Source organism: Rhinopithecus roxellana, chromosome 9 (assembly GCF_007565055.1).
Source record: "Rhinopithecus roxellana isolate Shanxi Qingling chromosome 9, ASM756505v1, whole genome shotgun sequence".
Lineage (NCBI taxonomy): Eukaryota > Metazoa > Chordata > Mammalia > Primates > Cercopithecidae > Rhinopithecus > Rhinopithecus roxellana.
In genome coordinates this window covers 38,191,790-38,216,001 of record NC_044557.1, presented here as the reverse complement: position 1 = coordinate 38,216,001, position 24,212 = coordinate 38,191,790, and the positions used below count along the sequence as shown (strand labels likewise).

At 40.3% G+C, this 24,212-nt stretch overlaps 1 protein-coding gene across 2 annotated transcripts in view; it reads right to left on the bottom strand.

Moving 5' to 3' along the window:
* MTFR1 (mitochondrial fission regulator 1) overlaps nucleotides 1-24,212 on the bottom strand; it is a 71,075-nt gene that overhangs the window by 33,816 nt on the left and 13,047 nt on the right. For both annotated transcript variants that reach the window (XM_010371568.2, XM_010371569.2), the window contains exons 2-3: nucleotides 13,464-13,609; nucleotides 1,486-1,584 (exon numbers count right to left, since the gene is read on the bottom strand). In XM_010371568.2, the coding sequence (XP_010369870.2) occupies nucleotides 1,486-1,584; nucleotides 13,464-13,529 (165 nt within the window). In that variant the 5' untranslated portion in view covers nucleotides 13,530-13,609. The remainder of the gene's footprint in view (nucleotides 1-1,485; nucleotides 1,585-13,463; nucleotides 13,610-24,212) is intronic.

Below are 24,212 nucleotides of genomic sequence, written 5' to 3'. Positions count from 1 at the left end.
AACCTGAATAAATGCTAATTTCTACCATACACGTCAACCTGAATAAATGCTCATTTCTACCACTTATTTAGAAATCGATTTTCCAGGAGGCTGAGGCAGGCGAATCGCTTGAATCTGGGAGGCGGAGGTTGCAGTGAACCAAGATCATGCCACTGCACTACAGCCTGGGCAACAGGGCAAGACTCTCTCAAAAAAAAAAAAAAAAGAAAAGAAAAGAAAAAGAAATAGATTTCACCTCCACTTATCAAGAGGAGTGATTTAAGAACATGACATGTTATCAAACGGGTACACGTGGGCACTTCTGAACTTCTGAATGAGTTAAATACATCTTCCACATCTCCACATGTTAATCTATTATTTAAAAGTGGCAGAGATATCTATTGAATTTTATATTATTCAATGTTGACCTGAAATGTTGTTACATTACGGTTGTAAAGAATTACTAAAAAAAAAAAAAAAGAACAAAGTTATGTGATAAATGTCGAATACTATAATAACAATAAGAAACAAGGCCAGGCACGGTGGTTCACGCCTGTAATCCCAGCACTTTGGAAGGCCAAGATGGGGAGATCACAAGGTTAAGAGATCAAGACCATCCTGGCCAACGTGGTGAAACCCCATCTCTACTAAAAACACAAAAATCAGCTGGGTGTGGTGGTGTGCACCTGTAGTCCCAGCTAGTCGGAAGGCTAAGGCAGGAGAAGTGCTTGAACCTAGGAGGCAGAGATTGCAGTGAGCTGAGATCCTGCCACTGCACTCCAGCCTGGCAACAGGCGAGATTCCATCTCAAAAAAAAAAAAAAAAAGAAAGAAAGGAACAAAAGCACAAATCAAGGAAAATAGCAATATCTCCAAGCAAAGAGTAGAGTTGCTCCAGATTTGGTGCTAAAAGAGAATACTGTACTAAGACCTTCAAAAGTTCTAAGACTAAGACTTTCAAAAGTTCTAACTCATGGTTTGACTATCACCTCACTGAGAGAACCACAATTACCTTTTTGTCTTGACACTGTCATTGCTGAGGCAATGGATCCCATAATTAATGCTGAGCTTGAAACCAACGACAGGGAAAGCAACTTACATGGCATACACAGAGATCTAAAAATAAATCAGGGGAACTGAGTGGCTATCCAAAGAGGAAGGTATAATTACAGAAGAAAAATAATGGTGGTACATAAAGCACCTGAAATAATATAAAGCCTATGTTTGAAGTCACCTAGGAATTAACAACTGCTTAGCTTATTATATGCTCCTATATCTTCACATATGCATCCTTAAGAAGGATAAATGTCTTAAAGATCTCAATCACTTCACAGAGAAAGTAAAATTAGAAAGGCTTAACGGTGGTTTTTAATCCTCTTTTATTGTATTGATAGTGGCATCAATTGGTAAAAAGTCTCAAAAACAAAATACTTTTGAAACCATCTTGCCTATTTATATTTCTAATGTACATATTAACAAAATACTTAAAATACATAAAATATAGTACCTGAAACTGAACTCTTGGACACTGAATCAGAGACAAATTAGTACCAATTTTCCTTACGATACTTCGAGACGAACCATATGGCTTCCTAGACCAAAGTACCTGAGGAAGTAGGAAAAACGGAAAGCTTAATTACAAGATGTACAGAACTGTTAAGACAAGGCATTAGACAATTATTTGTATGACATACTAACACATTAATTACAGAATCAGAATGCTCTAAATGTTATGGCAAATAAGCTACTGTTTCTCAATCCAAAAATAAAGAATATATATATATACATATATCTAGATATTATTAATTCAATAAAGTTTAATGTAAGGTATTATATAAAAATATAAACTAGCCAGTAATTTTTAAATACTATACTTACAGTAAAAATTCTATTTTCATCAGGTTTTCATACTATTCTGCAACAGAAACACTACTTTATCTCTTCTGCTATATTTTTAGCTTTAGAATTTTGATATACATAATTTTCCTTAAACATATGTTACTTTTGGTATAATAGACTTTTCAAAACAATCCCAAATTAGTACAAAGTTCAGAATCTGAATGTGTACCATGCAGGGTGCTTCATGTTGTTTGCTGCACAAGAATGCTTGGCCAAGGGTGAGCAAAGGCTGAAATCCAGGCATATTGCTCTTGGGAGGCCTACTCCACAGAGAAAAGGTAAGAAATTTCATCTGAGCAGAATTTCTCAGATGAAATCATAATAAAACAAGACATTATGCTATGCTTAAAGACAAAAACGAACCCTCAAAGCAAAAAAAAAAACAAAAAGCACACATGTTGAATGTTAGTTAAATCATTACAAATTGTACCTTGAAATTTCTCCCCAGGTATATGATCACTCTTTAAAGAGAAAAACCATCCGTTTTGAGGGCTACACTTGAAAGCCTGGATAGAAGAGGTAAAGAAAAGTCGTATGCTATTAAAAGCAATTGTAAAAGAAAAGAGTAAGAATTGTATGACTATTATACTTAATTCATCAAATTTTAACATTCAATTATATAGGGCCGGGTGCAGTAGCTCCCGCCTGTAATCCCAGTACTTTGGGACACTGAAACGGGTGGATCACCTGAGGCCAGGAGTTCAAGACCAGCCTGGCCAACGTGGCGAAACCCCATCTCTACTAAAAATACAAAAATGAGCCAGGCATGGTGGTGCACACCTGTAATCCCAGCTACTTAGGAGGCTGAGGCACGAGAACTGCTTGAACCCAGGAGGCAGAGGTTGCAGTGAGCCAAGATCACACCACTGCACTCCAGCCTGGGTGACAAAGCGAGACCCTGTTTCAAAAATAAAATAAAACAAGAAACCCAAAAAACAATTATATCCTAAAGACTAAACAAAACCAAATCAGCTGAGTATGAATTCTGGAGAAATGGATACTACCCCTTTTTTAAGATCAATCCGTGATCATTCTACTTTAAAGAATGAATTACCCCAATATAAACAGCATAACCAAACAACTGGTCACTGTAAACAGTGGAGGCTCCAAAACCTAACTGAAACTAGACCCTTAGATAAAAGCATATACAGTTTATAAAACGAGCACAGAAACTACCTCATTTCTTAAATTTTAGCAATCAAGTCTAATTCAAGGATAACAGTATGAATCAGTGTGGGGTTCAGGGCTGGGCACAGTAGCTCACATCTGTAACCTCAGTGCTTTGAGAGGCTGAGGCAGGAGGATCATTTGAAGCCAGAAGTTTGAGACCAGCCTGGAGTCTTTCTGTGAGACCCCCATCTCTACAAAAAATTGGAAAATTAGCATGGTGATGCGTGCTGTCGTCCTAGCTACAGGAGAGTCTAAAGCAGGAAGGTCCCTCAAGCCCAGGAGCTCCAGGCTGCAGTGAGTTAGGATTGCACCACCGCACTCCAGCCTAAGCAACAGAGTGAGACCATGTCCCCCCGCTGCCCCCTACCCCGAGAAAAAAAGCAACAAAGTGGAAATCATAGAAGGATATATAATACCCCCGGCACCTGCCATAGCTTTCATGTAATTTTTATCAGATATTTTCCAAGGTTTCACTGAATCTTACCTAGAAGAGTTCCAAAAAGTACTTATAACCTATACTGACTCCAATAACCAACAAAAATGATAGCTCTTGCTTTGGAAATGTAAATAAAAAGGATGGCAAAGATTAGAAAACTGGTAAGTAGAAAGGAAGATAATATTAAAATATGAATAGTACACAAAGAATATTAAGAAGCAAAGTTACTCTGAAGCTTAGAAGAAAACATCATTCACATCAATAATCATACAGGATTATGACACAAGTAGTCTTAATAACACGTGAGGACTAAGGGAAAGGAAAACATTCTGACTAGAGAAACATGGGAAGCCTCGCGGTTCTACAATGTCAACATCAGACTATCCACCAACAAAAGAACAAACATGGGCAAATAATTCTAAGACAGTATTTAAGCAAACTCTTTACCTTATCATTATTATTTATTTTTGAGACGGAGTTTCGCTCTTTCGCCCAGGCTGGAGTGAAGTGGAGCAATCTCGGCTCAATGCAACCTCCGTGCCCCCCAGGTTCAAGTGATTCTCCTGCCTCAGCCTCCCAAGTAGCTGAGATTACAATAGCTGGGATTAGAGGTGCATGCCACCATGCCTGGCTAATTTTTTTGTATTTTTAGTAGAGACAGGGTTTCACCATGTTGGCCAGGCTGGTCCCGAACTCTTGACCTCAGGTGATTCACCTGCCTCAGCCTCCCAAAGTGCCAGGATTACAGGCATGCGCCACCGCATGCGGCCCTACCTTATACATTTTAATAGATCCTGATCTTTTACAAATAAATCCATAGGGCAAAAGTAAGTATACCATTCAGTCATTTCTCTTCTTGAGTCTTCTATTTAGTCACAAGTCAAAACTCTCCTATGATGTAGTACAAGTGGAATGCTATCTGTGCATCACAATGTGACAATTAGACAATCTACAGTGAATCTTTCTCCCCTCCAGCAAGCAAAGGTCTTGCCTGGAGATGAAGAGGACAAAAAGCTCACAAAGAAAAATTTAGAAAGGATTTGCCAAGGTCAGGAACTAATGTTTCTGCCAGCTTTTAGCATTCTTCACTACACACGTTGAGGGCAAAAAGTCAACTATTATGTTTCCATCTGTTTAATATCAGAAAAATACCAGGTGCCTTCAACAAGAGAAGTGGCCAATGATTCAGCTTCTTTTTTTTTAGACGAAGTCTCACTCTGTCACCCAGGCTGGAGTGCAGTGGCGTGATCTCACTGAAACTTCCACTTCCTGGGTTAGAGCAATTCTGTCTAGCTAGAATTACAGGCAGGCGCCACTACGCCCAGCTAATTTTTGCATTTTTAGTAGAGACGGGGTTTCGCCACTTTGGCCAGGCTGGTCTCGAACTCCTGACCTCAGGTAATCCAATCGCTTTGGCCTCCCAAAGTGCTGGGATTACAGGCATGAGCCACCACACCCAGCCGATTCAGCTTTTAATTATAAGGAATAGATTATTTAGGTATCTTGTACAAAGTTAAAGGAAGGGAAAGAACAGATTGCTTTATGTGATTATTTTTTCAAGCATACACAGTAGACTAACATAATGTGTTTTTCTGTCACTTGTGAATTACATAGTACTTAGCGCCAATAAATATCAAATAAGGGTCTGTGTAAACTAATAACTGAAATATTTAGAATGAAGAGCCATAACCTTTATTGAATGTTAGGAAAAAGTGAGGGGAAAGAATAGCTAATTTCCAGGAACTCTAAAACTAGGTCTGACTACTTTTCTATTTTTTTCTATTCAGCCCTCATAGAGGGGGAGAAATTGTAAATGGCTGTGCAGAAACAGTGAACAGATGGTACTGAAAAGTCACCATCTGTGCATTGGGAGGCTGTATGACCCAAGTGCATCTCCTACCATAACTTGTGGCTGAACTATGTCTTGTCAGTATGCTAGTTTAGAGAAGGAAAGACTTCCTCTAAAGAGAAACTGTCCTTAATATTTCTTTAGATGTAAGAGAGAAGGCAGGGAGAAGAAAGTGGTCATAAAATCATAAGATAATACAAATTTTTTTTTTTTTTTTTGAGACGGAGTCTTGCTCTGTCACCAGGCAGGAGTGCAGTGGCATGATCTCAGCTCACTGCAACCTCTGCCTCCCGGGTTCAAGCAATTCTCCTGCCTCAGCCTCCCCAGTAGTTGGGACTACAGGTGCACACCACCCCACCTGGCTAATTTTTGAATTTTTAGTAGAGACGGGATTTCACCATGTCGGCCAGGATAGTCTTAATCTCTTGACCTCGTGATCTGCCCACCTCAGCCTCCTAAAGTGCTGGGATTACAGGTGTGAGCCACCATCCCTGGCAAAATAATCCAATTTCATTTAGAAAATAAGACAATCCAATGCCATTAAGAAATAGCTGGCCGGGCATGGTGGCTCACGCCTGTAATTCCAGTACTTTGGGAGGCCGAGGCAGGTGGATCATGAGCTCAGAAGTTCAAGACCAGCTGGATAACATGGTGAAACCCCATCTCTACTAAAAATACAAAACTAGCCGAGTGTGGTGGTGCACGCCTGTAATCCCAGCTACTCAGAAGGCTAAGGGAGGAGAATAGCTTAAACCCAGGAGGCGGAGGTTGCAGTGAGCCGAGATTGTGCCACTGCACTCCAGCCTGGGACAGAGCAAGACTCCGTCTCAAAAAAAAAAAAAAAAAAAAGCTAAACAGGGCCAGGAGCAGTGGCTCATGCCTGTAATCCCAGCACTTTGGGAGGCCGAGGCGGGTGGATCATCTAAGGTCAGGAGTTCGAGATCAGCCTGGCCAAAGTGACAAAACCCCATCTCTACTAAAATACAAAAATTAGCCAGGCGTGGTGGCACACGCCTGTAGTCTCAGCTACTCAGGAGGCTTGAGGCAGGAGAATTGCTTGAACCAGGAGGCGGAGGCAGAGGTTGCAGTGAGCAAGATTGTGCCACTGCACTCCAGCCTGGGTGAAGAGCGAGACTCCATCTCAAAAAAAAAGAGAAGAAAAGAAATAGCTAAACAGAAAAACCATGCTTTATCTATGAAAACTGCTTTTAAATAACAGTGAATCTGTGTGTGTGTGCGCGCATGCATGTCTGTGTCTAGTAATGACAGTCCATAACATTTAGCAACAGTGCTTGAAAGTGATGACAGCAAGGAGGAGGATGACAACAGGAAAGTAGTTTGTTCTTTTTTAACATTGTGAAATGCTATTGTAGAAAGTGTTGACGTGTGAGGCTGGAATCTGAAGCTGTCATCTGTCTCATCCATGATGACTGCACTCAAGCTGTATGTGGTAATTCATTTATTATAGACTAGTTTAACGTACATTATTATTTGAGGGCAAGTTTTAGCAGGAAAAACTATAAATTTAACTCTAAGAAAATTCTGGCTGGGTGTGGTGGCTCACGCCTGTAATCCCAGCACTTTGGGAGGCCGAAGAGGGTGGATCACTTGAGGTCAGGAGTTCGAGACCAGCCTGGCCAACATGGTGAAACCCAGTCTTTACCAAAAATACAAAAATTAGCCAGGGATGATGGCGGGCACCTGTAATCCCAGCTACTCAGGAGGCTGAGGCAGGAGAATCACTTGAACCCAGGAGGCGGAGGCTACAGGGAGCCAAGAACGCGCCACTGCATTCCAGCCTGGGGCAGAGCAAGATTTCATCTCAAAGAACAAACAAACAAAAAAATATGTGTTTTTCAAGACAAACTATGTGATATTAATGCATTAATGCAGAGGTTCATGTATCCCTAAAATTACACATGGACCTATACTGTTAATCAGATCTTTAAAAAGTCAGGACCTAATAAAATGTAAATTCTTAATTCTTAGGGAGTTAAGGGAAAATTAAAAGTGTGTGTTGGGAAGGGGGAATGAGTGAAAATGGGAAGATGAAATTCTGTAACAATTTTTAAATCCTTAACCAAAGATTAACACTTCCCTCAGTTCTCTTCTTCCTTACGCACATTCCTCCTCCAAAGCACCAAAAGAAAACCAGAGTACAATAATACAAATTATTATAAATACTTGCTATAGTAACTTTTCCTCCAATATAAAATACTGAAATTAATCAGAATCACATTAGCTTGTGTCACACTGTTCTTACTTCCTGCAATTTAAAAACATTTTTGCTTAGGTACATAAAAAGTTTGGAGATATGTGAGTATGTGGTTTTAAATTCAAACAAATGTTCAGGGAAAATAAAAGACAGTAAAGACAAACAGGCCATTGTAGCATAGAGGCCTGGCTTTAAAATTTGCCTCTACCAATTTACTGCCCGTAGAAAGCTGGCCAAATTATTCACCCCTCTATGCTTCTGTTTTCTCACCTATAAAATGGAGATACTATCTACTTCATGAGCCTATGAGCATTAAATGAGTTAAGGTATTTATAATGGTTTTTGTTTTGTTTTGTTTTTGAGAAGGAGTCTTGCTCTGTCGCCCAGGCTGGAGTGCAGTGGCATGATCTTAGCTCACTACAACCTCTGCCTCACAAGTTCAAGCCAGATTCTTCTGCCTAAGCCTCCCGAGTAGCTGGGACTATGGACATGCACTACCATGCCCAATTAATTTTTGTATTTTTAGTAAAGACAAGGTTTCACTATGTTGGCCAGGCTGGTCTCAAACTCCTAACCTTAGGTGATCCGCCCGCCTTAGCCTCCCAAAGTGCTGGAATTACAGTTGTGAGTCACTGCACCAGGCCATATATGTTTTAAATAAACATTAATAGTCATCTTTCCCTTCGAAGGGTAGCAAAGTACACTGAAAAGAGAAAGGATTTTGGAATCAGAATTGGGTTCATATTATAGTTCTACTACTTAGGTAACTTTGGTCAAGGCAGTTAAACACTCTGAACCTCAGGTTTCTCATCTGTAATGTGCAATGTTGTATTGAATACAGGCAATTTATATAAAAGCACTGGCCACAGTAAGCACTGGCACAGTAAGCCAAGCAGGGATGGCTATTATAGTAATATTAGTGTGCAGAGTCAAAGACAATAAGCCAATCACCACTGGCTGTTCTAACGGGAAAAATGAAACGAAACAAAATCTGATCTAAAAGCTTGCAATTTCTTCTTTTTATTCTTTATTTTTTGGAAGCAGGGTCTCACTTGTAGCCTATGCTGGAGTGCAGTGGCATGATCTCAGTTGACTGCAACCTCTGCCTCCCAGGGTCAAGTGATCCTCCCACCTCAGCCTACCAAGTAGCTGGTACTACTGGCACACACCACCATGCCCGGATAATTTTTGTAATTTTTGTAGAGATGGCATCTCACTGTATTGCCCAGGTTGGCCTCAAACTCCTGGACTCCAGTGATCCTCCCACCATAGCCTCCCAAAGTGCTGGGATTACAGGCATGAATCACTATACCAGCCTTTTTTTCTTTTAAAAAAAAAAAAAAGATAAAATAAAGGATGAAGGCAGTTTTCACTCTTGGAATGCTTTCAAGCACAGTATCAAATTCATTTAAAAGGACTGACGCAGTGGCTCACGCCTATAATCTCAGAACTTTGGGAGGCCAAGGTGCACGGATCACCTGAGGTCAGGCATTCAAGACCAGCCTGGCCAACATGGTGAAACCCCATCCCTACCAAAGATACAAAATTAGCTGGGCATGCATTTCACTTTCCTGCAATTCAGAGATATTGTTCTTTTAACAAATTTAAGGTTTGTGGCAACCTTGTGTCAAGCCAAGTCTACTGGTACCATTTCTCCAAGAGTATGTGCTTACTTCATGTCTGTGTCATGTTTTGCAGATTCACACAATATTTCAAATTTATGCATTACTATTTTATTTCATTTTTTGAGACAGGAGTCTTGCTCTGTTGCCCAGGCTGGAGTACAGTGGCACCATATCAGCTCACTGCAACCTCCGCCCCCTGCGTTCAAGCAATTCTCCTGCCTCAGCCTCCTAAGTAGCTGAGACTACAGGCACCCACCACCACGCCTGGCTAATTTTTGTATTTTTAGTAGAGACGGGGTTTCACTATATTGGCCAGGCTGGTCTCAAACCCCTGACCTTGTGATCCGCCTGCCTCAGCCTCTCAAAGTGCTGGGATTACAGGCGTGGCCAATGGCGCCCAGCCCCCTTTTTTTTTTTTTTTTTTTAATACTTTAAGTTCTGGGATACATGTGCAGAACGTTCAGGTTTGTTAAATAGGTATACATGTGCCATGGTGGTTTGCTGCACCCATCAACCTGTCATCCAGGTTTTAAGCCCCACATGCATCAGGACAACGCATGCATTGTCCTAATGCTCCCCCTCCCCTTGCCCCCCAGTCCCCTTATATGCCAGGCCCTGACTTACGCATTCTTACTATATCTATTATGGTGATCTATGATCAGTGATCTTTGATGTTATTTGTTACTACTTTAATTGTTTTGGGGTGCCATGAACTGAGCACACGTAAGATGGCAAACTTAATCGATAAATGTTACGTGTGTTTTCACTGTTCCACCCACCAGCTATTCCGCAATCTCAGACCTCCCTATTCTGAGACAAAATAACACTGGAATTAGGCCAGTTTAACCCTACAATGATCTCCAAGTGTTCAAGTAAAAAGAAGCATTGCATGTCTCTCACTTTAAATCAAAAGTTAGAAAGTATTAAGCCTAGTGAAGAAGGCAAGTTGAAAGTACAGACAGGGTGAAAACTAGGTCTCTGGACGAAATAGCCAAGCTGTGAATGCAAAGGGAAAGTTCTTAAAGGAAATTTAAAGTGTTGCTACAGTGAACACATGAATAAGAAAGCAAGAAGGCCTTATTTCTGATATAGAGAAAATAAACATCAAACCAGTCACAATATTCCCTTAAGCCAAAGCCTAATCCAGAGCAAGGTTCTAATTCTCTTCAATTCTGTGAAGGCTGAGAGAAGCAAGGAAGCTACAAAAGAAAAGTTGAAGCTAGCAGAAGTTGGTTAATGAGGCATAAGGAAAAAAGTCATCTCCATAACATAAAAGTGCAAGATGAAGAAGCATCAAGTGCCAACATGGTGAAACTCCCTCTCTACTAAAAATATTTTAAAATTAGCCTGGTGTGATGGCGCACACCTGTAATCTCAGCTACTTGGGAGGCTGAGGCAGGAGAATCACTTGAACCCAGAAGGTGAACGTTACAATGAGCCTAAGACTGCGCCACTGTTCTCCAGCCTGGGCAATAGAGCGAGACTGTCTGAAAGAAAGAAAAAAAGTGATTCGTTGTATTTCACTATCACTTTATTGTGGTGATCTGAAATGAAACTCATAGTATCTCCAAGATATGCCTGTACATATCAGATCAATGGGAAAACACATGTTAATCACTGAAAGGTAGAGCTAAGAAAGCTGCTTTTATTTTCTGGTGCCCAAATATAAAATCTTGAAAGATTCCTTTGTATTTTTATTCTTAGGCAACAAGCTAAAAAATATTGGAAATTAGTTAACCCCAAAAGATCACATTGCTTTACATTAGAAGAAAATTTGTTTTTATATGAATTTTCAGCTGATTAAAGTTGATGATGGCCGGGCGCGGTGGCTCAAGCCTGTAATCCCAGCACTTTGGGAGGCCAAGACGGGCGGATCACGAGGTCAGGAGATCGAGACCATCCTGGCTAACACGGTGAAACCCCGTCTCTACTAAAAAAAAATACAAAAACTAGCCGGGCGAGGTGGCGGGCGCCTGTAGTCCCAGCTCCTCGGGAGGCTGAGGCAGGAGAATGGCATAAACCCAGAAGGCGGAGCTTGCAGTGAGCTGAGATCCGGCCACTGCACTCCAGTCCGGGCGACAGAGCGAGACTCTGCCTCAAAAAAAACAAAAACAAAACAAAACAAACAAACAAACAAACAAACAAAAAGTTGATGACAATATGCTAGCTGCAATAAGTTAAAAATAGATCTTGCTAATCTGCTATTAGTAGGAAGGACTCTCAGTTGTAATTACAGTATTTTGAGTAAGTTAATCCTCCTTTAGCTGGTCCATTCTTTGATGAAAGGCACCCATTTTCCAGCTTAAAGTGAACAAGCTAAATAAAGCGTGTTATCTGTGCCTGAAACAGAATTCTGTCCTTTAGCCTCAATTAGCACTACTCATATTGACCTGTCTTGGGGTGGGAAGCTGGTAACAGCAAAAATGTAAGAAACTATTATTGAATGTACCTACACTGTACAAGCCACTGTGCTTGATGCTTTACATACACTGTCATTTAATCCACAGGTAACTCAGCAGTAGCAATTCTTATAGCTACTTTGCAGAGGAAGGCAATAACTGACAGAGACAAATTTCAGATTCAAGTGTGTTTAAATCCAGGACCCACAATCTTAACATTAAACTATACTTCTTATTAAAATTACAGTAAATAGAAATTATAAAGCTTTAGTTTTTGGAAATCATAAATAACAAAAACTTCCCTTCCTTGTGCAAGCAAGAGAAAAAGAAACTTTTGCTGTCATTACTAAAATGTCAATCCACACGATGATAAAACTGAGCTAAGTGAAGTTTTTTTGTTTTTTTTAAAGATAGGGTCTTGCTCTATTGCTCAGGCTGGAGTACAGTGGCACAATCTCAGCTCACTGCAACCTCTGCCTCTCAGGCTCAAGCAATCCTCCTACCTCAGCCTCCCGAATAGCTGGGACTAGAGGTATGTGCCACCATGCCCAGCTAAATTTTTTAAATTTTTTGTAGAGACAGGGTCTCACTATATTGCCCAGGATGGTCTCGAATTCCTAGGCTCCAGCCATCCTCCTGCCTCCGTCTCCCAAAGAAGCACTGAATCTGGCCACTAAGTGAAATTTAAGACATAGGAACGTATATCTGAAATAGATGAAAATACCAATAAATTTACAAGTCATTTTCCTATTGCTTATCCTCAAGCTAATAATCTCAAAATTATGTAGCTACAAAGATAATTTTATTTGGTTTCTACTATTTAATCTCTGAAGAAAACAGATGTAATCTTGGAAGTTGGGGAGATTCAAAGTTCAGGCACAAAAACAAAAAAGTAAAAGTGCGCTAAAAAGTATACCCATATTCTGCCAGGCACAGTGGTTCACGCCTATAATCCCAGCACTCTGGGAGGCCAGGGTGGGCAGTCAAGAATTCAAGACCAGCCTGGCCAAAATGGCATAACCCCGTCTCTACTAAAAATATAAAAATGTGCTGGCCGTGGTGGTGTGAGCCTATAATCCCAGCTACTCAGGGAGCTGAGGCAGGAGAATTGTTTGAATCTGGGAGGCAGAGGTTGCAGTGAGCCTAGATTGCTCCACTGTACTCCAGCCTGGGCAATATAGCAAGACTCCTTGTCAAAAAAAAAACAAAAGTATACCCATATTCAAATTATGTAACCTGCCTATATCTTCAATAAATACAATTTAACTCTATGTCATAGCCATGAAAAAAACAAATTTGAAAATGTAAAACAAAATATTCTACAAAATGTGCTTGGCATAATACTTGCTCTTATAATTTATAGGTCTAAACAAACTTTATATATTAGTAGAAAATACTTATTAAAAAATATCAAGATGAAAACTAACATCTCTAGCATAGAACAATCATTATAGTAACTTTTTCCTTCTTATCAATAGTTATTTTTAAGACATGACTTACCTTTTAAACAACTGTGTTGCTTAAACACATTATAACAGCATTCAATATTAATAATTCTACAACATTAAGAGCACTGTCAAGTGTTAGCCAAGCATATTTTATGCAATGATTTTTCTGCTTATTTAAGCCTTTTCCTCACTAATAACAAATATATTGCTCTTAATGGTCACATGAATACTGGTAAGTTTTCAATGTAACCCAGAAAGTTACTTCCTTACTTTGGATACTGAGAAAAGATTCACTTCTATGATTTAAAAAGAAAGCAAATTAAACAGTACATAAACATATTGAATTCAAGATGTTGGTCATATATAGATTTATTTCATTTTCTCAGAAAAAAATCTTAAAATATCTAAATGTCGGGATTTAAAAAATGAATTTTGAGCACTCACCGATTGCATGCTTACTCCAACTTGATGAAAAACCATCCTAATTAGGCGCTTAATCCAGCCAAGCATTTATATGGCAAAGTCTCCCCAGATTTGCATTTCAAGTACTTCTTCAGGCATACATAGCAGCACATGGTCCATAAAACACACTGAAAATTTAAAATGCAAATACTAAAATGAAATCATTATTATTTAGAATTTGTACTGTCTACATGTCTCACAGAGCAAGTCTAAAACATTTTTAAAACTTCATGTGCAGCCTGACCAACATGGAGAAACCCTATCTCTACTAAAAATACAAAATTAGCCGGGTGTGGCGGCGCATGCCTGTAATCTCAGCTACTCGGGAGGCTGAAGCAGGAGAATCGCTTGAACCCAGGAGGTGGAGGTTGCAGTGAGCCAAGATCACGCCATTGTACCATTGTACTCCAGCCTGGGTGACAGAACAAGACTCCATCTCAAAAAAAAAAAAAAAAAAAAAACCTTCATGTGTAATGTAAGAGAAAAAAAGATTTGCTTGTGATTAGCTTGCTTAAAGTAACTCTAACAGTATAAGGTGTTTTGTTTTCTTTTGCTAGTATTTTTCTCAGTCAGTGTTCTTAGCTGGAAGCAATAAAAACCTAGTTTGGCTAATTCAAGTAAAAAATACATTTATGAAAAGATATCTGGGGGATAACAATCTTCAGAGAACCCAATTTATAGGCTACACAACCAAGGACGTTCAAAACTGTAGCAGACTTGGCCCTGGGAAAACACCACTGCATTTGTTACTATCACCACAGAGAGGGTCCATGCAGTTCCTCCCTTTCCATGTCCCCAGCTCCAAAGATGCTGTCTGTAATGGTGTATTTGCTAGACCAAGTCCACAGCTCACGTGTCATAGTAAAAGGAAGGCTGACAAAGCAAGCACCTGGCTATAGTAACAAGCAGGTTAAGTTTCCCACCAAAAATCATAAAGGAAAGAATTCCAGAAATACAAAACAGAAATTCAGATGCTGAAAGACCAAAACCAATAAATAAAGTCTTTTAATATTCACTAGCACCATAACCCCTGCCATTCATTATCTGACAGAATTACAATGTTAACTTGTATGGTATAGATGACTTTACTGGAAGTGTTGTTCTCTAACAAGATAAGGGAGTTTGCATCAGAATACGAATCAATACACTGCTCTCTCATTAAAAAAAATCTTGCTTAAGGCCGGGTGTGGTGGTTCACATCTGTAATCCCAGCACTTTGGGATGCCAAGGGAGGCGGATTGCCTGAGGTCAGGAGTTTGAAACCATCCTGGCCAACATGACGAAACCCCAACTCTATTAAAAACACAAAAATTAGTTGGGCGTGGTGGCAGGAACCTGTAATCCCAGTTACTTGGGAGGCTGGGGCAGGAGAATCGCTTGAACCCAGGAGGCAGAGGTTGCAAATGGCACCACTGCACTCCAACCTGGGCAACAGAGTGAGACTCCATCTTAAAAAAAAAAAAAAGAGAAAGGAAAAACAGAAAATGTTCCTTAAAGGCTGGGTGCGGTGGCTCATGCCTGTAATCCCAGCATTTTGGGAGGCTGAGGCGGGCGGATCACTTGAGGTCAGGAGTTTGAGACCAGCCTGGCCAACACAGTAAAATTCCATCTCTATTAAAAGTACAAAAAAAAAAATTAGCTGGGTGTGGTGGAGCACGCGTGTAATCCCAGCTACTCAGAAGGCTGAGGCAGGTGGGAGGTGGAGGTTGCAGTGAGCTGAGATCACGCCACTACACTCTAGCCTGGGTGACAGAGCAAGACTCCATCTCAAAAAAAAAAAAAAGAAAAAAAGAAAATCTTGCTTAAAACATCAGCTAAACAAAACAGTATGCTGTATGCTATAGTTGACTTACATAGTGATGTAAGCCCTTTATCTCATCATGACCAGAAACAGTTTGTGGTCTACATTTTGAGAATAACTTTATAGTTAACACAGAGAATAGGAAGAAAAGTAAAGATGCTACAAGTGTGCAAAGTGCTGGGTGAAAATAAACTGAAAAGAGCTGGGTGCTGATGAAAGAAGGAAGATGTGCATCATGGGTAAAAATGAACAGCAGTGGGGGAAGACAGGATGGAGTATAATAGGGTGTGAGTTCATATGAGAATCTGAGCTAAAAGCTTATATTGAGAAAAAGGGAAAAAGACACAGAAATCCTATTAGACAAACCTAGAACCTAGGTATAAGAGTTTGACTCAATATGGTAGAACAGTTATTTTAGAAAGTTTGCTGAATTCAGCCAGGTGTGGTGGCTCACACCTGTGATTCCAACACTTTGGAGGCCAAGGCAGGAAGATCACCTGAGGTTAGGAGTTCAAGACCAGCCTGGCCAACATGGTAAAACCCCATCTCTACTAAAAATACAAAAATTAGCCAGGCGTGGTGGCATACACCTGTAATCCCAGCTACTTAGGAGGCTGAGGCAGGAAAATCGCTTGAACCCAGAATGCAGAGGTTGCAGTGAGCTGAGATGGTGCCACTGAACTCCAGCCTGGACGACAAGAGCATAACTCCATCTCAAAAAAAAGAAAAAAAAGAAGAAAGTTTGCTGAATTCACCAAAGTTTAAATTAAGTATTATTTTTTAATCCTTTGAAAATCTGTAAAAAAAAAAAAAAAAGCATACATATTCTGCTCTATAGAAAATTTTAACATGATGGAAAGTTCTAACTTTCCTTTCCTTTTTTTTTTTTTTTTGAGACTGAGTTTCGCTCTTGTCACCCAGGCTGGAGTACAATGGTGCGATCTTGGCTCACTGTAATCTTCGCCTCCCAGATTCAAGTAATTCTCCTGCGTCAGCCTCCCAAGTGGCTGGGAGTACAGGCATGCACCACCATGCCCGGGTAATTTTGTATTTTAGTAGAGACAGGGTTTCACCTTGTTGGTCAGGCTGGTCTTAATCTCCTGACCTCACCTCAGGCAATCCACCACCTCAGCCTCCCAGAGTGCTGGGATTAAGGTGTGAGCCACCGCACCCGGCCGGAAAGTTCTAACTTTCTAATATGTTTTTCACTTACCTTTATAAGTATAATTCTACCAGACATACAGTATGTATATCTGGGTATGGGAAGTGGGGCACAGAGTGAATGGGAGGGATTATGGTGCTAGGGAGTGTAAAACAACTTTTGATATATATTTGAATTAGTGAAATAATGCTTTTAGTCTCCTTTATTTATTGGTATTACAAACGAGAGCCCTTAGCTAAAATGTCCAAACACCACTAAATTATATTAATAACGAGCTAACTTCACAGAACATTTGTTATGTACCTGGGATTATCAGGAACATTTGTACGCTTATTAAGTCATTACATATAAAGTCTCAATTATCACAAACCACCTTATTAAGGTAGATATTAAATTATTTTCTATTTGTAGAGGGGCAAACTAAAGCATAGTTAGTGTAACTTGAGTAAGGGTCACACGTTTATAAGTGGCAAAGTTAGGACTCTAACTAGATGTTTCCATAAGTCTGTGCTTTTATCCACTATAACCATGCAACTAAACAAAAGAGGAGTAGTTTGAAAAACTTATTCGAAATTTTGAGTGTTTTGTTTTTGTTTCTGTTTTTTGAGACAGAGTCTCACTCCATCGCCCAGGCTGGACTGCAGTGGCATGATCTCAGCTCATTGCAACCTAGGCATCCCAGGTTCAAGTGATTCTCATGCCTCAGCCTCCTGAGTAGCTGGGATTACAGGCATGCACCACCACACCCAGCTAATTATTATATTTTCAGTAGAGACAGGGTTTCTCCATATTGGCCAGGCTGGTCTCGAACTCCTGACCTCAGGTGATCCACCCACCTTGGCCTCCCAAAGTGCTGGGATTACAGGCCTGAGGCACTGTGCCCAGCCGGGTGTTTTCTATTTTAATTTTTTCATATTGTGATTACATTCAACTTTCAACATGTTTATATTCTCAAGCTAATGACATAAAATATTGAAGTATGAAGGCTTTGGACTTGAGTCTGTACCCTTGTTGTGCCACCTATTAAATGGTAAGTATTAACAAGTTATCTCCAGATAGGAACAGTACTCACAGAGTTGTAGGAATTAAGAGAGATAATGCATAAGTCATTTCAGTAAAAATACTAAAAAAGTAGGTTAATACTAACAGGAATGGAAAAGAATAGATGGATTCAGGATGCCAATAAAAGTAAGAATTAACCAAACTTGGTAAAGTAGCTGGCTAAAGCTGGGTGTGACATTGCATGCCTGAAGTCCCAGCTACTCAGGAAGCTGAGGGAGGAGGGTCCCTTGAACTTAGGAGTTAGAGTTCAGCCTGGTCAACAAAGCGAGATCCCATCTCTTTTTAAAACAACAACAACAAATGTAAAGTGGTTGGCTAGCGCAATAAGGAAGAAGAGGAAAATCAAATTACTCCAAGGTTTCAATTGGAGATGACAGAAATTATGGCTATCAGATAAGGAAATGCTGGAGAGTAAAGCTCTTCAATGAAGGTGAGTCTAAGATGACAGAAGTATATCTAGATGAAACTATGTAGTAGAGTGCTAAGCACAGGCAGGAATATATATTTATTGATTACTATAAAAGGTCTGTGATTGTATCTTTGATCAGGCAGATATATTTTAATGTTACCAGGATCTATTACTAGTTTTATAAATGAATCCTCTGAGAGCCAATGGTGGATAAAAAGAACAAAGAACCAAAAATGAGGTCAAAGCTGGAAATGACTGGCAAAAAGCAGGCAAGGAGAAAGGGCAGTTTTATGTGCGGTTTGAAAACCTATCATTAACGCCCAGGCGTGGTGGCTCATACCTGTAATCCCAGCACTTTGGTAGGCCGAGGCAGGCGGATTATGAGGTCAAGAGACAAGAGACCATCCTGCCAACATAGTGAAACTCCGTCTCTACTAAAAATACAAAAATTAGCTGGGCGTGGTGGCACATGTCTATAGTCCCAGCTACTTGGGAGGCTGAGGCAGAAGAATGGCTTGAACCCGGAAGGCAGAGGTTGCAGTGAGCCGAGATCACGCCACTATACTCCGGCCTGGCCACAGAGCGAGACTCCGTCTCAAAGTAAACAAATAAACAAATTTTTAAAAAAGCATGAAAAACTAAAATGTCAAATAGTTCTTTGGCAGGGTGCAGTGGCTCACACTTGTAATCCCAGCACTTTTGGAGGCCGAGGCAGGCAGATCACCTAAGGTTAGGAGTTTGAGACCAGCCTGGTCAACATGGCAAAACCCTGTCTCTATTAAAAATACAAAAAATAGCTGGGCATGGTAGAGTGTGCCTGTAATCCCAGCTACTTGGGAGGCTGAGGCAGGAGAATAGCTTGAAGGCGGGAGGCGAAAGTTGCAATGGGCTGAGGTTGTGCCACTGTACTCCAGCCTGGGCGACAGAGCGAGACCCCGTCTCAAAAAAAAAAAAAAAAAAAAAAAAGATTATATATATAGTTTTAATAGAAACTGCCTAACATGGCCAGGTGCAATGGCTCAAGCCTGTAATCCTGATGCTTTGGAAAGTTGAGGTGGGAGGATTACTTGAGGTCAGGAGTTCAAGACCAGCCTGGCCAATGTGGCGAAACCCTGTCTCTACTAAAAATACAAAAATTAGCCAGGTGTGGTGGTGCATGCCTGCAATCCCAGCTACTCCAGGAGAATCGTTTGAACCCAGGAGGCAGAGTTTGCTGCAACGAGCTGAGGTCGTGCCACTGCACTCCAGCCTGGGTGACAGAGTGAGGCTCCGTCTAAAAAAAAAAAAAAAAAAAGAAGGAAGGGAGGGAGGGAGGGAAGAAAGAAGGAAGGAAGGAGGGAAGCAGGGAAGGAGGGAAGGAGGGAAAGAGGGAAGGGAGGAAGGGAGGGAGAAAAGAAGAAAGAGAGAGAGAGGGAGAGAGAAAGGAAGGAAGGGAGGGAGGGAGGGAGGGAGGGAGGAAGGGCGAGCCTAACATTTCCCAAGGTTATTGGAGCAATTACACTCCCACGAGTAATTAAGAGAACTCCAGGTACTCTACATCTTTGTCAGTAATAATTCGTATTGTTAGTACTTTTTAAATTTTAGCAATTCTAGTGTTTTCTTCACATTTTGGGGGGTATTTTGATATCTTCTTTTGTGAAGTATCTGTTTAAGTCTTTTGCTTTTTTCTTCTTTTTTTGAGACGGACTCTTGCTCTGTTGCCCAGGCTGGAGTGCAATGGTGTGATCTCAGCTCACCGCATTCTCCGCCTCTCGAGTTCAAGCGATTCTCCCACCTCAGCCTCCCAAGTAGTTGGAACTGCAGGCACATGCCACCATGCCTGGTTAATTCTGGTATTTTTAGTAAACATGGGTTTTGCCATGTTATCCAGGCTGCTCTTGAACTCCTGACCTCAAGTGACCCTCCCACCTCCGCTTCCCAAAGTGCTGGGATTACAAGTGTGAGTCACCACGCCTGGCCTTTCGCTCATTTTTTAAAACAGAGTTTATTTATTATTTATGTATTTATTTTTGAGACAGGGTCTCGCTCTGTCACCCAGCCTGAAGTGCAGTGCCAGGATCTTGGCTCACTGCAACTCCCCTCCGAGGTTCAAGCGATTCTCATGCCTCCTGAGTAGCTGAGATTACAAGCATGCACCACGACTCCCGGCTAATTTTTGTATTTTTAGTAGAGACAAGGTTTCACCAGGTTGGCCAGGCTGGTTAGGAACTCCTGGCCTTAAGTGATACACCCCCTCAGCCTCCCAAAGTGCTGGGGTTACAGACAAAAACAGAGTTTATTTTTTACAGCAGTTTAAATGTACAGCAAAATTGAGTAGAAAGTACAGATTTCTTAATTGGGCAGTCTTCCCACTATCAACATCAAACACAAGAGTGGTGCATTTATTCCAACGGATGAACATATAGTGACACATCATCATCTAAAGTCCACAGTTTACCTAACAGTACACTTTCAGTACTGTACATTCTGTGGGTTTCGGCAAATGAATAATGCTATGTATCCACAATTATTATATTATACAGAATAGTTTCACTGCCCTAAAAATCCTGTGTTCCGCCTATTAATTTACCCTCCTTCCCAATCCCTGGCATCTCTGATCCTTTTATTGTCTCCATAGTTTTGCCTTTTCCAGAATGTAATGAAGTTGGAATCACACAGTATAGCCTTTTCAGAATGGCTTCTTTCACCTAGTAACATGCATTTAAGGTTCCTCCATGTATTCTCATGGTTGATAGCTCACTTTAGTGTGGAATAACATAGAATTTTACAGAGATACCACAGTTTATTTATTCCTTCCCCTACTGGAGAACACTTTGGTTGCGTCCACATTTTGATAAACTATGAATAAAGCTGCTCTAAACATCTCTGTGCAAGTTTTGCTCCTTTTTTAAATAGTGTATTTAGTCAGGGTTCTCCAGAGAGAACTAACAGAATATAGATACATAGAAACAGATTTATTATGAGGGACTGGCTCACACAATTATGGAGGCTAGAAAGTCCCACAATCTGCTATGTGCAGCTGGAGGCCAACAGAGCTAACAGTGTTAAATCTCAGTCTGAGTGAGAAGGCCTGAGGCAGGGCCTGAGGGATATCCCAGCTCAAGCAGAGTACAGATTTGCTCTCTCTGTCTTTTATTCTATTCAGGCCCTCAAGGGATTGGTGATACCTTTAATCAGTCTATAGATTCAAATGCTAATCTCTTCCAGAAACACCCTCACAAATACAAAGCAGTAGTGATGTTTTACCAGCTATCTGGGCATCCCTCAGACCAGTCTAGTTGATATATAAAATTAACTACCACAGATGTTTTTTGTTTTGTTTTGTTTTGAGACAGAGTTTCACTCTCGTTGCCCAGGCTGGAGTGCAATGGCACGATCTCGGCTCACCACAACCTCCACCTCCTGGGTTCAAGAGATTCTCCTGCCTCAGGCTCCCAAGTAGCTGGGATTACAGGTACGTGCCACCACACCCAGCTACCCAGCTAATTTTTTGTATTTTTAGTAGAGACGGGGTTTGGCCATGTTGGTCAGGCTGGTCTTGAACTCCCGACCTCAGGTGATCCACCTGCCTCAGCCTCCCAAAGTGCTGGGATTACAGGCGTGAGCCACCGTGCCTGGCTCACAGATGTTTTTTTCAAATTATTATTTGAAAAATTATCCTGATTTGCCAGGAAAAGATGTTTCTTAAGTCTAGGCTAGAAATAAAGAATACACAGCACTGGCTAGAAAAACACAGATGGAATGAGTTAAATCATATAGAATAAGAAAGGAAGACTGGATAGAAAGCTCAGGAAATATTAATACTTGTAGAACAAACAAAAAAATAAAAGACACTGTAAGATTCAATGAATCAGTATCTTTCTTTTCAAAGGTTTAGCCTGTTAACTTCCTTGTCCTTTGTTCTCAAACTCAATTTTCTCTTTCTACATGCCTCCTTGCCCCTAGTTACTGTAAACAACCTACCCCCTTCCTGTCAGATCTAATCAATAACTCACATGTGTTCCCGTGGTTACCTGCACCCATTGTTCCCCCGAAACTGCATATCTCACCACTGTACCTCATGTCCCCCTTCCCTTCCATATTTAGAAAAATATTTGCAAGTAGCCAATGGGAGTCAGCTCAGACTGTGCGGTCCGACGCCAGCCTATGGGGGAGTAACACAGAGGTAAGGACTACACATCAGAGATACATAAAAAAACAAAAACAAAAACCTCCTCTCCTTTGTTCTGTGTGCTTTTGTGATCTTGATTGACATGTGTGGCACCCTTCTGCAATAGTAAATTGCCTTGCTGAGAAAACTTTTGCCTGAGTGCTGGTTCCATTTTGCAGCACCGAGCATTTATTCCTAGAGCATTTTTATATCCAACAGACACTAACCAAAAAAAGATCAAAATAGCAGTAGAAAAATAAGAGTGGTATTATCATCAAAAAAAAAAAAAAAAGAAAAGAAAAATTTGAGAAAGGATTTGAGAAAAGTAACGGTCCTTGTTAAACACAGAAAGGAGGTGACATAGATGGTGGACTCCTGCTGCTACCCCTTCCTCCAAACTTCTTCACAGTGCTCTCTGGAACTTGTTTGTCTATAAACATCCCCCAACTCTGTATCTTATCTTCAACAGATTCACTCACTACTGAACTCCCCTAGCTTACTTCCCTCCCTTGATGAAACTTGGCTTCCCTTTAGAATACTGCTTCTCCTACAGCTACAGCCTTCTTAAAGAGTTTCTGCTTGCTTATTCTCTTACATTTTACATCAGTGCTGTTTCCTGTCAACTATTTTTCTAAGATCTTTTAAAAGCTCTTGCTCAAAAGCAAAACTACCCAAAGTACAGACAATATTCTATTTCTTAACCTGGGTGGTCATTACATGGATATTTGCTTTGTGGCAATTTATTGAGCTGTATTTATGTTTGTACTTTTTTCTGTGTTACACTTCAAAATAAATAAGGTTTAAAAAAAATTGCTAAGAATCAGGCTGCATTTTGTTTTCTAGGTTCCTTATGAATCAATGAAAATATGTGTGTGTGTGTGTGTGTGTGTGTGTGTGTATTCAACTCCTAGAAATGTTATGAAGATGGTATAGGCTTATATTCTAGACTATCTACTCTAGCATAGACTATAAGAAATAGCAAATTAATTTTGGTTGGCAGCTGGTAGAAGAGAAACCTAGATAAATATTGGAAATACTTTCTTTTTCTTCTACCAACACTGTGAAAATATATAATAGTATGCAGCTCAACTAAAATTTACAGCAGTCAAATTGAAGATAATACAAAATAATACTGTCTTCAACTAATGTAATATCTGTTTTTGAGATAGTTATAATAAAAAGTTATCCGCAGTAAACACTTTCATAATAACTCTGTTAGCAATAATGACAATGTTGTCACTACATTTAAGATGCCAAAAATTTACAAAGTTACAAAGGTATGATGGGGCTTATTTTTAGAACATCTTTGAGAACTACTCAAGGAAATGGCCATTTAACTATATTTTCATTATGAAAGATGAGTTTGACTCATTTTATAGTTGGGGAAAATATCTAAGAAGATTAATAGAATATTCTTAGTTACGTGGTTGGCTAAATCATCATTAGAATAACGTTTACTATTCTCAGAATACTAAGAGATAAGGCAAACTGTATCACTGCAACACAGATGACAGTCCACATTTTAAGGCCAAATGATGGAAAATAAAAATAAGGACTATGATACTGAATGTTGCCAACACAAAGAAATGATAAATGTTTGAGATGATGGATATGCTGACTACCATGATCTGAGTACTATACATTATATGTATTGCAACATCATGATGTATCCATAAATATGTACAATTATTACGTGTTAAATTAAAAAAGGAATATGAAGTCATTGTTCTCCCTACCACTCAGAGGAAGACAATTATTACCCAATTAGTGCTTTTTTATTTTTTTATTTTTTGGGAGACAGAGTCTCACTCTTCTGTCACTCAGGCTGAAGTGCAGTGGCATGATCATTGCTCACTGCAGCCTCAAACTCCTGGGCTCGAGCAATCCTCCTGCCTTAGCCACCTGAGTAGCTGGGACTACAGGCATGCACTACCATGCCTGGCTATTTTTTCAAATTTTTTTAGAGACGAGGTCTCACTATGTTGCCCAGGCTAGCCTCAAACTCCTGAGCTCAGGCAATCCTCCTGCCTCAGCCTCCCAAAGCACTGGCATGAGCCACTGTGCTCAGACCATATAACTGATTTAGTTTGAACCCTGCTATGGTGTGAATATGGTTTGTCCCCACCAAAACAACAACAAAAGCAAAA